This window comes from Antrostomus carolinensis, unplaced genomic scaffold, assembly GCF_000700745.2.
Source record: "Antrostomus carolinensis isolate BGI_N321 unplaced genomic scaffold, ASM70074v2 scaffold25034, whole genome shotgun sequence".
NCBI classification, from domain to species: Eukaryota; Metazoa; Chordata; class Aves; order Caprimulgiformes; family Caprimulgidae; genus Antrostomus; species Antrostomus carolinensis.
The window spans coordinates 7314-21232 of record NW_010311810.1 but is presented as its reverse complement, the minus strand read 5'-3'; the positions used below and the strand labels follow the sequence as shown (position 1 = coordinate 21232).

Genomic DNA, 13919 nt, shown 5'->3' with positions numbered 1-13919 from the left:
GACGGGGAAGGTTTCTGGGGCTGTTCTCATCCAAAGTCTAAAAACACCAGCTCTGTCCTTTTGAAGAGAGGCTCCGTCTCCTGATTTATATACATTTATAACCAGCCAGCAATGCTGTCGTCTGTCAGCTGCACATGGAGTCACCCAAAACCCACGCTGGACCCCGGACTGCGCTGTGGAAAGAGCTGCTGCTGCCCTCAAAGGCCCCGGAGCTGGTTAGGCAGCACCAAGCGACCACCACCACCACTCTGCCCACAGCAAAAATGGTCTTGCAAGCTTGCACCAGAGGAAAAAACCAAAAACAACCTGCATTTTGAAGTACAAATTCTTTTTAACAGTGAGACAACCTGAGAGAAAAGGGTTTAAACCAATCAACCAACAAGTACATGAGAACTCGGGGATCTCCTTGGCTTGGGAAGATGACAACTGATCTATACACACCGGGCTTCCTGGCCCGACTGATTCAAAGAGCTTTGCTATTGACAGGGTCACTTGGTGGGTGTTGGACAGCCACTGCAAACTACACCACGGAGTATGGATACACAACATCCAGCACAACCTCCTGTGACAAGAATAATTATAGTAAATCTGCAAAATTACGAAAGAATAAGACATTAAAAAAAATGTATTAAAACCAGACCTTCAATGCAAACTAAACTGTGGCCTTAATAGGTCTTGTTGAAAACTCTCTGAAGCTTTTAAACCCCTAAAAGCTGAGGCCAGATGTGCTTCAAAACAGAGAGGACTGCTCAGTCCCTTAGACCCAAAACATAGTTTCTTCTAAAATACCAAGTTAGACGCAGATACCCAGGGAAGTTGTGGCTGCTCCTCCCTGGAAGTGTTGAAGGCCAGGTTGGATGAGGCTTTGAGCAACCTGGTCTAGTGGAAGGTGTCCCTGCTGATGGCAGGGGGGTTGGAACTAGATGAGCTTTAAGGCCCCTTCCAACCCAAACCATTCTATGATACAGGGTATGCATGTAACGTTCAAATTCAACATTTAGGTTCTTTGTTTTCTCTTCACACATCCTCGTAACACGTTAAATCTTTGTTACCTGCATTTGCATGTTTCTTCACGAAGGAAAAAAACTACAGAAAACATTTCCTTTCTTTGTTCTTTTCTAGGCTATTTCAGTTTTGCTATAAATTATGTTAATGCAAAGGCTTTACTCACAACAGTAAAAGCTTGTGAGGAAACAATGAATAACTGATAGTATTTGTGTGTTTCACAAACTCAAGCATTGATCAAGCTAGTTTTACTGTTGTTTGACCAAAGCACAATAGCTGTCTACAGCACTGAGCAAGAGATTAGGCTGTCCAGACACTGCAGGTAGCTAATCAGTCTTTACAAATTGACCGAAACCAATTAGATTTAGGAGAGCCCTGTATTCATTTCAAAGATTTTCTCCAAATTAGGAAATAACTTATCCAACCACAGTTCGCTGCCTTTTTTTACAGGCACTTTGTAGTCTAACACGGGATTAATGCAGTCAGCATCACTCTTGACTTTCTAAAGATTTTCTCTCATTTTGTAATTAAGGTCATGACACTTTCAAACTGCAAATGCACGCTCAAGTACACCAAAGCTGTAGCCAAAACCAGCTGATTTCAGTAAAGCACAATATATAGTCAGACAGAATCAAGCTCTCCAGCCTCTTAAAATACTGGTACCAAACATGAATCAATACTGAAATACTAAATGCTTACTACTCCTTTCAAAAAACATTATCTTTTGATAACAAGCAAAATGGATTTGCCCACCTTAAAATTTGATCGATCCCCCCTCTTCAATTTCAATCTTACACCAATTATTTCTTTGAATTTCTACGCTGCAAATGCAGGAACAGTGTATCGCTACTTTGACCTTTCATTTGAGCTCACAATCATGTGTGGTTCTCCAATACTTAGTTTCACATTAAGACAAATTTAAAAGCACTGATTAATAAAATTCACTGTTGAGGACCCTCTGCAACCTGAGGGCTGGATCAGTGTCTGTAGGTGAACCCCCTTTTCAATTTTACTAGTGGATTTGACTGCACACTTCTTCCTACTGCTAGAGATGTGGAAGGCTTTTCATACAGTAGACAAGTCAGCGCAAAAGCAAAGAAAATTTAGTTGTATTATTTGCTACATAAACCTCAATGACACAGTAGCACATCAAGTTTATAGCACTGAAAACAGTTCACTGCATAGTTTTCAGAGATTTGTTTTTCAAATACATTGAGCAGATATTTGTGTAGGTGACTTTCATTCCACTGCCCTCAAACATACCAGGAGAGATGCTGAAGCAAAACACTTTTATATCCCTGGGAATGAAGTAAGCGCATCCCTAATTTGAAGAAACACAACTTTCAGACAGAATTCAAGTCACTCCAATTCAGTTATTTTCTATTCAGAACCAAACCAGGAAATCCCAAACCCATCTTTCATTTAACCATGTGAAACACGTACAACCCCAACAATCATCCATTTGCGTAGGCAGCACAAACTGGTCAGCGCTAATTGAAGGTCCCAGGATAAGCCTCACCTGGAGATTCTAGTTCCCTTCAGAAACCAACATGCTACTTAGCAAACACAGTACAAAATATTTAGGCTTTATGTTGATTTCTCCTTTAGCAAAACATGGAATAGTTGGCTACAGATTTTATGCCTCAAGTAAACGAAGAGCAAAATAAAAGATTTGGATGGAAATGGGGCACGGGGGAGAAACCTCAGTTTTAAATAAGGCTTTTCATCATATTTGAAACTTGGCCACATGCAATTTGGGTTTCAGTCAGCTGGCCAGTTCAAGACAGAGGCAAATATATAGTACAAAAACCATCTGTGTCCCTCTAAACCACTATTCCTGTATGGTAGTCTCCAGAAAAGCTGAAGTTTTCGTGTAACAAGGCTAAAAATGTATCTCTATCCTAATGAGCTAGGTAGTTTAACATCACCCTCTCTGTAAGACACCCGTAGCAACACTTCAACCATTGGCAATAACAATTCCTTCAGAGCTTATTTTGAGGCACTTCATATGCAGTATGCACCAGACTACCTCACTTCTGTCTTCTCACACGTGCACCAACCACCCTGTGAAGACGTGATAGAACATTACACTGCAAATCTTGTGATAAAAGTTGAATCCTGAAGATACTGATATTGAAGGTTTTCAGGTTAATTAAGAGTTCAAATGTGAGCTTCCCTGCAGCATCTCTTGCCTAAAAGTTACTGAGAAGAATGCAAACTGCAGCAGCTTAAACTGAAATGTAAGTGAAACCAATCAGTTCAGTTTCACTTTAGTCCAGAGTGCAAAAATAAATACTATTTTCCCTTAAAAGGTACTATCAGTAGTAATTAAGTCTCAGAGAACTGTTCTGCCTAAACATACTCACTAAAGAACTAAGAAGCTTTCTACCTAAGGGAATTCCAAGGATGACCTGTTGTGCGGTTACCTCTGCTACATTATATAGCCAGGCTCTGATCATCAAATTTAGTTAGAAATACTTCTATTACAGCAGGTGACAGCACAGCACACATTTTGCTCTCTAAGAGCACAGTAGGTGAGGATAAGAGTGCATCCAGATATTGCTGGTTACATTTTTGGTTTTGTCTAGTTCCACCGGTACGCAGTTTTTGGCCAGTTAAGAGCTAATTTGATCTTGTACTTTTGATAGCATTTTTTTGTTCATTCTTGAGCTGTCCATTAGGTGTAGCAGCAGTTTTACAGTCATTGTCAGGTGCTTTTATCATCAAGAGTCTGAAAGGTTCAGTTGTTTTCCGAAGTCTCTGAACAACAACAGCATTTTGCAACTTGGCTTCCTCTAGCGTAAGCGTCTCGTCCTGCAGCTCTCGAAATGGCAGCGAAGTAGTCAACGTGAAGGGAACGCTTCCCTCTGATCCTTGATACTTTGTGATGAAGTCTCTGACATGGCTTATTCTGAGAAGAAAAAAAAGAAAACTCAGCGTCAGAGCACTCCCATCCCAACACAGACCACATGCACAGCACACAGAGCCACCACGAGAAGAGAATGAGACACCCACTTCGTGCAGCAAGTGATGGCACAGGAAGGGAGGAATATGGATGGGGTGGTGTCCTGAAGTCCCTAATCCACTTGGGAGGCAAGGACCAAGGTCTGCATGCTCTGAGAGCAGTCCCAAGGGAAAAAGGATAAGGATCTTATTGTGAGCACTCAAATGCTTCACTATGGCTCAGATGGTGGTTACGCAAGCCTACCGTTTCTTAACCAGCTGGTGGAGCTGTTACCTGAGGTTTCTGTTGCCAAAAGCAAGAATAAAGATACCTCCAGTGTGTGGTACATGTAGCAGAATCATCATCATCATAATAATAAAGAAAAAGGGTTTGCAAAAATTGTCTGGATAGCTTATGAGTTACAGAATCACAGAACAGGTGAGGTTGGAAGGGACCTCTGAAGGTCATCTAGTCCAACCTCCCTGCCAAAGCAGGGTGACCTAGAGCCCATGAACCAGAATTTTGTCCAGGTGGTTTCTGAATATCTCCAGGGAAGGAGATTCCACAACCTCTCTGGGCAACCTGTTCCAGTGCTCAGTCACCCTCACAGTAAAGAAGTTCTTCCTGATGTTCGGGTGGAACTTCCTATGCTGCAGTTTATGCCCCTTGCCTCTCATCCTGTTGTTGGGTGCCAATAAGGAGCAGAAAAACGTCAACTATTTGCTAATGAATCTAGAGGTAAATACCCTGTAGCCTATATATTGCAATTGCAAACCAACTAGAACTTTCTCAAACAATATCTAGGTTTGGTTCAGATGTTAGCTCAGGTCATGGACCATTCCCCGAAGGCAGTAAACTTCACGGGCTATGCTGCACGTGGGGGAGAAGGATGAGTTTAATAATTTGCCAGTAGCCAGAGTCTTCCCGTTTGGCCTCAGGATCAGGGAATACTCACTGACACTGTCACTGGTACCCATGTATCCTATCATCTTCATTTTTCTAATTAAATTGGTTAATCCTGATTCTTCCACAGCAAAACCTGTGTCTTGCTCACTTGTTGCAAGGTTCTTCAGACCTTAACAGGCACCTTGATTCTGTAATGAATTCACTGCTGCACCTGCTCCTCCACTGAAAGGAGCACTCTACACGCAATCTTAATGCTTAAAAATACGCACGTAAAAGGATTTCCCCCTATTTTTTATGAGGTCATATGCAAACACTGTACACAGTACAGACACACTGGTCTTGTGCCAAGAGGATACATCATGGTGGAATATTTATTGCAAATTACTTCAGAAAGAGCATCGCATCAGTAAGGCTGCTCTGCTTATCTCAGACTTTTTTCTTCCTCCGAGAGCACTTAGCAGCTGTTCAAACTGCTATTTACAATGAAGATAAAAAGCTTCTAAATATACTTAAATATGTGAAACTTGGAATAATTAAGATATTAAACCCTCCAATTAAGTATTTATAATTAAAATAGAATTGACCCTTCAGTAGTGCACCGTGACAATGTTTCAGTTCCTACCTCAGGCCACTAACAGTAATAAATTAGTACGAGTTAAAGAAAAAGTTACAGTCATTAATCTTCAACTGCTGAGCTTTGCTTCTCACCAGCCACAAAGACATACACAGTTTATCTCGAGAGCAGCCTGGGCTGTATTAAATCTATGATCACTTTAAATTGCTTCACAGAAGCACAGGCAGCACAGCCTTTCCATATGATGTGACTGTACAGTACTGGAATAATTTCTCAGATTACAATTTTGAGAAAGGCCTCTGAAGACGGCAGTTCTACAGTTTAACAGTTAATCCTGCTTCCTCAAAGCTCCTGCATGCGTATGCTGCACTGACGCCTTCTGATGTTATCCCCATTTATAAGCCTCTTTGGGAACTGGAAATTTTACTAATTAAGAATTAAGCACACTGGATGCATGTTCTGTCTGTGTTGCCATGCGGGTGAAGAACCTGCCCTGCCTCGTGCACTGACTCTGGCCCTCCCTGCAGGTTTCTCTGGCTCAACTCTAACTCCCATCCTCCAGCTCCCAGCTGTGGAGCTGTCTATGCCCAATGACTAGAAGGCTTTTTCCTGAGCAGTTTGCTCCAGGTGTAGTAATTTTGTGAGAGATCTGTCATTTTAAAAGCTGTTTCCTCTAGTAATGAGCAACACAAACACCTTAACTTCCACTAACCTACAAAGAACTCCTACAGTCTCCTCAGATTTTCAGTTATGCTCAGTTAACACGCTGACTATTGACATCAGTTAATACATTCCTCTTATGCTCCTCTTGTCATCTAAAAGATTTCTCAAAATTTGAAAGAAGTTTTTCTCAATACAGCTGAACAGCAGTCCAACGTTAAGCGAACTCACGAGGCAGATTATTCACAGAAATTAGAGCCTTATCATGCGTACAGGCACGGGACAAACAGTTCAGATGCAAACACATATGACAGTGCTAAAATAAATCTTACCTATGAGAAAGATTGAATTTCTGAATTATCCTTTCCCCATCAGCTAACCAGATCTGGATGTTAGTGACAGGCTCCAAATCATTTAAGGGTACTAAAGGCAGGTGTCTTTTGTCATCAGGTCCTTGCTGATCATCTCTTACTTTCGAGATTACCCTTGGTGTGGCACTGAAAAGAAAATCCATAGGAGGTTATGTCTTCTGGGTACACATGTAAACTTGAACCTCCCTCCAGACCTCTGCTTCTGGAGCTTTGTGCCCTGTATCAGGGTGCACTGATAACTTCTTTTTTGAAGAAATATAGCAATATTGACATAAATGTCAGTTTGTTTGGTTTTTTTAACTGTATGCCAATACTTTCTCTTGAAGACATCAACACTAAAGAATTCAAGTTTGCTCATGTTAAGTATTTTTACAAGATGGAAGAGAACTTAAATATCAAAGGACTAAATATGAATACACAAGAGACGAAACAGTCTGAAGAATCTTTGTGCCCTTTTTTCATAGAATCATAGAATGGTTTGGGTTGGAAGGGACCTTAAAGATCATCCAGTTCCAACCCCCCTGCCAGCAGCAGGGACACCTTCCACTAGACCAGTTTGCTCAAAGCCTCATCCAACCTGGCTTTGAAAACTTTCAGGGAGGGAGCATCTACAACTTCCTTGGGCAACCTGTTCCAGTGTCTGACCACCCTCACAGTGAAGAACTTCTTCCTAATATCTAATCTAAACCTCCCCTCTTCCAGTTTAAACCCATTTCCCCTTGTTCTGTCATTAACTGCCCTTATGAAAAGTCCTTCCCCAGCTTTCTTGTAGCCCCTTCAGGTACTGGGAGGCCGCTATAAGATCTCCCTGGAGCCGTCTCCTCTCCAGGCTGAACAGCCCCAACTCTCTCAGCCTGTTTTTGTACTCTAATCACATAGGTGAAACTTTAAGGGGTTTGAGTACTGAATTTGCATACTCAGTATTAATTTTCACCATAATATGATTACAGTAATTCAATTTAACTGAATGTTGTTAGCCTTGATTTAGATCCCAGCATCATCTGTTTCAGCTTAGAAACATTACTCATCTGTCAGAGAAACTGACTTAACATGAAAATCCAGGCTGATGCACGCAGCACTTGGATTTTGTTTTTTTCCTAAGGCACTTTTGACAGCTGACCCTACCATAAGGGCAAAGATCCATAAAATGACTTCACAGAATACAGGGACCTCAGTTTAAGTGTGTGGTTTTCAGAAAAAAAAAAAATTACTGGCAAAAATGTTTATTCTAATGAAATGTTTATTGCTTAGTGCTTCTTTCAGGACTAAGCTTCCTCAGCTTGTATTGTTTAAGTCATCATAAGGCCTGATCCTATGGGCACATCCTCAGCTCATGTGAGTATAACCAGATGTTTGCTTGCAAAACAAGCAGTGATTTAAGGAGTTACCATTTCTTCTCTGAGCTCAGCTGTGGTCACAGACTACACGAACACTTACTTCATGGTGGTTTGTGGAAAAGCTTTCTCTTTGCACAGAAAATTTATGAGTTACTGTTTCTTGAGAGAGCAATCAGTAATCAATAGCCATAGAATAACAGTCTTAATACCTGTTTCACCAACAAACCACATCCATGTTCTTGTAGCTGTCTTAGTTTAATCATAAAGAAGAAAAGTCACAGCCAGTTTATTACTGAAACAAAGATGGCTAATGGATTAATATATTGGCTAACAAAGTTAAAGTCTTGGGCTGAAGTCATTCTTGGTCTAAGGTATTTCCAAAACGAACCCACTGCCTAGTTAAGTGCCCTAACTTCTAGGCTATCAGCCAGTAGAGGTACTTCTTATTTCTTCCATTGAAACTCTGCAAAAAGAACGAGAATCAAGGAATCTCAATCCCAAGTAAGTGATGAGATGTTCACTGCAACTGGAGGCAGATGAGAGGCACAGAACTGACTGTTTTGCATTACACTAAAATCAGCTGGGGCACAAGAACTTGGCACCAACAGATTCCAAGAGGCACATTCTGGTACTCCAAGTACAGGTGACTTACTATCACCCACCTGCCTCTACTGATTTACTTACCCCACACTCAGCTTCTGCTCATGCTTGGCCTCAAGACAAAATAAACCCTAATTGCTCTCTAGATCTGGAAGAAAAAAAAAAAGCTTGAGCACCAGCAAGATAATGTTAAACTGTCTCAGGAGCAGAGCAGAAAAAAATAGTTCAAGTCATACTTCAGACCAGCAGTGATCAGTGGTGCTCAGTTCCTGGTTCAGACACTGAAGTGAAGCATTGATGGGTGAGCTAGCTGCCTCCAGTACAGCCAGTGGAGGATGGAGAGGTAGCCAACCGTGCAGCTGCCAGGCATCTGCTTTAGCTTGGGCTGAACTACATTTTAGGCCATCAGTCACAGCTGTAGTTCAGATGATTGTCTCAAATGGATACAGATTTTGGTGTCATTCCCAAACTGACTTCCTGCATGGTGACTTCTCAGAATTTGTGGTAGGCACTGGAGATGATTCTTTCAATAGCAAGTAAGTGTGAAACTGAAGCCAACACGTTAAGCTAAGCTGCAAGAGAAATTTAGAAGGTCTATATTCACCAAAGTTTAAAGCATTTCTATACTTAATAACTTTGCTCTTGTAGAACTGACAGATAAAGCCATCTAGTGGTGGGAGCTTTGACTAAAGCCACAAGCCAAGATCTAAGTCTCGTATTAGCCTGAGATCAAAGCATTATCACCTCTTTTAGGTGGTGATAATGCTTTCGATAATCTTATTCCTTATGTAAGATTATCAAAAGGAGACATAAACTAAAGATCAATGAGACATAAGAGCCTCCTGTCAATTTTCTGAAGAGAAAAAGCCCAAGAGTTCGGTATCATGTCTTACCCCAACTAATGGTTAAGAAGTTTGACACATCTAATGAGGTTATAGAGCAAGCCCACTTTGCTCCAAGGAATTTCAGTCAATGGTTAATTACCATGCTTCTGAGGCAGTCTTTAAAATGCATTGATAAGCTCTACAGAAAAGTGCGGCTGCACATCGTTATAGTTGCAAACTATTAAATGCAGCTGAACTATGGTAGATAAAACCAAAGTTTATTAGTTATATAGGTTCATAAGGTATATTGGAAAAGTCTGATAAGTCTTGTTTCTCCTGCACAACCAAAAGGGAGATGATCAAGATCATCTGAGTTATATCAACAAACATACCATTTCTACTTCCTCCATTTTTCCTCCAACAAATGTTTTAATGAGCCAGTCAACAGACCGATTCATAATGGTTCATCCACTACATAATCCATCCACCTGGGAACACTGGCAGAAAACCTATAGACTATTAAAAAAACCCCCATTTATTTGATAAGCAGAAGTTTAGCTAGGTCATAAGCTGAGGTAACCTGTACAGTCACTTGCCTCTCTCATTTCTGATTAAGCACACAAATGCAACTGTGGAAAGGGAGTTTTATAAGTTAAAGCTTGTTACAGGTCTCAGCGCTGCTATTTCTCCACAAAGCTTTTCTGGTGAAGGAGCATATGCATGCAATGGATATTTATTAACATCAAGAACTGAGCACTAGTTCATGGAGTAAGAGCACTTACAGCTCATGTTTCCAACATCAGCAAAAATATTTACTCATCTTTAAAGAAAAGGCTCTGATAGCACAGCACTGAATAGAGCAGCAAGAGCAGGGGGGAAAAAGCATTTTATCCAGTCCATAAAGAAAAAACAAATGCTGAGCAAGGTGTAGGATGTCTCAGTGTATACCAGTCAACTGAAATTCACAGAATAGCTCGTGTCCAGAACCTAGCTTGCCTGTTGGGAAGCAAGACCATGACTTGCTGTAGGCATGACAGAGCACAACAAGCAACTGAGCAACCTACCATTTAGCACTGGTGAGCAGCAGAAACCCAGCACACTGAAGATTGTTTCGCTTTTGCTATACACAGGTCTATTTGTAGATAAAATAAGGTTAAGTCCTTGACCCTCGCTTGCTCAGGATTTCAGTGCTACCAGAAGCAAGTCTTGCAGCATCTCATCCATCTCTCTCAAAGGATGATTTTCCCTATTGACCGTATCTACTCAAGCATGTAGCAACTGAATAGACTGTGCTACAGAAACAGATGACACTGGTAAAACAGATACTTGCTTCTCTGAGGCAGCCTGGAACCACTCATCCTTTACCATTATCAGTCTTTTACTCTGCACGTTATTATCATCTTCCCCTGCCTCATCCGCTCCTACCCAGGCCAGACCTTCCCTCAGCACAAGAACTGGGCCTTGGCCACAAGCTCTATCCACTTAATCAAAACCCACTGTTCACCTAAGGTTTCACCACAGTCAGCTAACCTCAGTCAGCAGGTGACTACATAGTCCCACCTGTGAAGGCTTCTTGGCACCTCTTGGACACTGAATGTGTTCTGTTTCCTAGGCTGAAGTCTGCTTTTTATAGGCATGTAAGTCTTACACAGCAGGGATATGTGAAGCAGACAATTTGGCTGGAGTGAGCAAAAGTCACAGGGATCAAATACCTGAACTTCTGGCCTGCCCCTCTACAACAGCCTTCCAAAATACAGTACTCTCTGGTTATAAATCAAGTCCAGTTTTCACATTGGCATTAGTGGCTGACACTCTTCAACCACAAGAGAGTCAGGGAGTGAAGGAAAGAGGATTACTGTAACATGCTAAAATGTCTAACTGCAATATGTACCTGGTTAAGTACTGAGGAATTTTAGGAAAATGCAAAATAACCTCTTACTTCTTCAGTTCCCTTTATGGGACTGTCTTATTCTCCTCTTCTCACCCAGAGTATTGCACATACAGCTTTAAAATAAATTCTTTTATCTTAAATCACAGAATAGAAGAGTGACAACCTTTCAGCTGGAAACAGTTCTACTAATATTGAGACACTGAACAAAGAAAGCCAACAGCAACCCAGCTGCATTAACAGGAACGCAGCCAGTAGATTGTGGGAGCTGATTATTCTGCAGGCAGCACTCAACAGACACACCTAAATACTGCATTCAGGTTTGGTACCCAAAAGAAAGATGTCCATAAACTGTATCAAGTTCTGTAGAGGGCCACCAAGAGGTCATCAGGAAGAGGGAGCCAGGCTTTTCATGGTGCACATAAATTAAAACAAGAGACGTTCAGACTGGATATAAGGAAGATTTCCTTTCCCACGAGGACAGCCCAGCACTGCAGCAGGCTGCACAGCTTCTGCTCTTGCAGGATTTCAAAGCCCGACTGTATAAAAACCCGAGTAACATCTTCTGTCTGCACAGCTGACCCTGCTTTGAGCAGGAACTTCGATTAGAAAACTCCAGAGTTCACTTCCATCCTGAATTATGAGATCTTTACAATCGGTATAGTTCCCTTCAGCTACTCATTCATAGATCACATCACATTACTCACCTTCCTAATCTGTAACCGTGTCCAGAAAAGGGATGAAACACCGGCTTTTTCGATGACAAATAAACCTTATCTTTTTTATCTTCCACTTTCACATCCACCTCCTCCTTATCAAAAACTTTTCGTAGCTCAAAAGGCAGTTCCCTTAAGAAAAAGAGATACATGTCAGAAAAAGAACTACTATACTGTTTTCAGTATACAAAATAGATTAATGATTAATAACTGCTCTATGCTTATACTTTCAAGGATGATGCTTTAAAAACACAAACAAACAAAAAAAACAACTTCACAAGTATTTACTAAGAGTTAAGTGCATGACATACAAACAACTTCAAGTTCCTGAACTGCAAATTGTGAAAGCAAACAATAAAAAAAAATTAAAAAGACATTATCATGCAAGTTGCTGCATGATGTTCAAATTTACTCAGCAATTACCCCTCCAAAGCATATGATGTGTAGGAAGTTCAGTATTGCCATACATTGCTGCAAAACGTTCAATTATTTTATCTCCATAGTAAAACAAGAAGAAACAAAGACAATTTGCTTTTAAAGAGAAAGAATGGAGTTTAGACACAACGTGTTTAATTACAAATAAATATGAATCTCAGCTTTTAAAAACCAGATCATCAGTAATAGCTGCACTCTTTAATGCAGCACCACCACCTCAGTAACGTTTTATTTGCATGAAGCAGAACACAACAATGCCTTTGTCTATGAGGGCAGATGCGGATTTCGGGTGGTGGGGCTCAGCTGGCAGATGCAGATTTCGGGTGGTGGGGCTCAGCTGGCACAGGGGCTGGACTAAATGCTTCTCTACCATCAACAATTATGCAGGAACCATCTTGTAATCAGCATCTTCACAAGCAAACGGTGGAAGAGAGGTGGCAAACTTTTGATGTACACACACAAAGAAAGCAAAGGGCTTTAAGCAGTGCAGTTAATTCTATTACCAGTAACACAGGTGACAGCCATAGAGGAGAAATACAGTGTAAAATTAGTATTTAACATTATCTGATGTGCTAGGAAAGTATGGAAGAGACAAAAAATACAATGCCTTAGTAATTTCACATATTTGAAAAGGAGTTACTAAATTATATTCTCCTCATTTTTATGGGGTGAGGAAACAGTCTACAAATTAAAAGCTCAAAATTCCATTGGTTTGTATGGTCAAGTGGCTTTTTTAAAGCAACACTAGGAGAAATCGGGATAGCATGCTAATTTTTAACAGGGGGATAGAAGTAAGATTGCTGTATACACACAAATGACTGAAACAGCAAGTTTGTACTACGAAAAATGTCTGAAATTTAATACTGATCAGAGTTTCTTGATGTTACATAAAACAATTGTGCCCATTTAAGGCTTTTCATCAATAAAAAGAAAACAAAGGCCATAAAACCAGAAATGCTCAACCACTCGTGCCTTGAGGTCGCTAGTCAAAGTACCATTTGACCAGTAACTCTTACTGGGCACTCTGACTTAGTCTTTATTTCTCTCTGCACCCTGCTGTGCCTCCTACCAACACTCACTTTTAGCTACTTCATCAGCAACTGTATGACTACTACAACTGAAAGCTGTATTAAACCTGTTGATGTTCAAACAGCCATTAGCACTGCAGGAACTGAGACAGGCAGGGGCCTACGCTCCTACAGGGATACTGCAGTGCAGCAAAGCCAAGCAGCTGTGTGAAAAATTTAGAGCATAAGCTAAGTGCTATCCAAAGTGCATTAATTCAGGCTGATTAACACCACAAAACTCACTTACCCTTTTTTAATGGAGTCCAAGAACTGCTGGTTTGCAACATCAGCGTAGCTCCTAAGTTCACCATCATTTACTGTAAACCCATTTTTCCAAAGTTTAATGATTACATCAACCTATAAAGTAAGAACAATTCTCATTATAACACTGATGTCAAACCAGCTTGGTTTACCCACAGTACTCTGTGATTATAAACCATCCACTGCATGGACTAAAAATACTGAGAGAAGGGTCACTATAACCTGTTTTGGACCTGAGTCAACAGGCAGAGCAACTGCAAGGGGTAAGTAACATTTCCAAGTATCTTGTGCCAATCAGGGTTAGAAACGAACCTTCCCCCAATTATTCTGC

General features: G+C 40.9%; 1 protein-coding gene across 1 annotated transcript in view; it reads right to left on the bottom strand.

The window, feature by feature from the left end:
• Positions 1-3399: 3399 nt before the first annotated feature.
• UBXN2A (UBX domain protein 2A) overlaps positions 3400-13919 on the bottom strand; it is a 14714-nt gene continuing 4194 nt past the window's right edge. Inside the window, exons 3-6 of the mRNA XM_010166851.1 lie at positions 13575-13684; positions 11817-11957; positions 6422-6586; positions 3400-3916 (exon numbers count right to left, since the gene is read on the bottom strand). Coding sequence (XP_010165153.1) covers positions 3628-3916; positions 6422-6586; positions 11817-11957; positions 13575-13684 — 705 coding nt within the window. The 3' untranslated portion in view covers positions 3400-3627. The remainder of the gene's footprint in view (positions 3917-6421; positions 6587-11816; positions 11958-13574; positions 13685-13919) is intronic.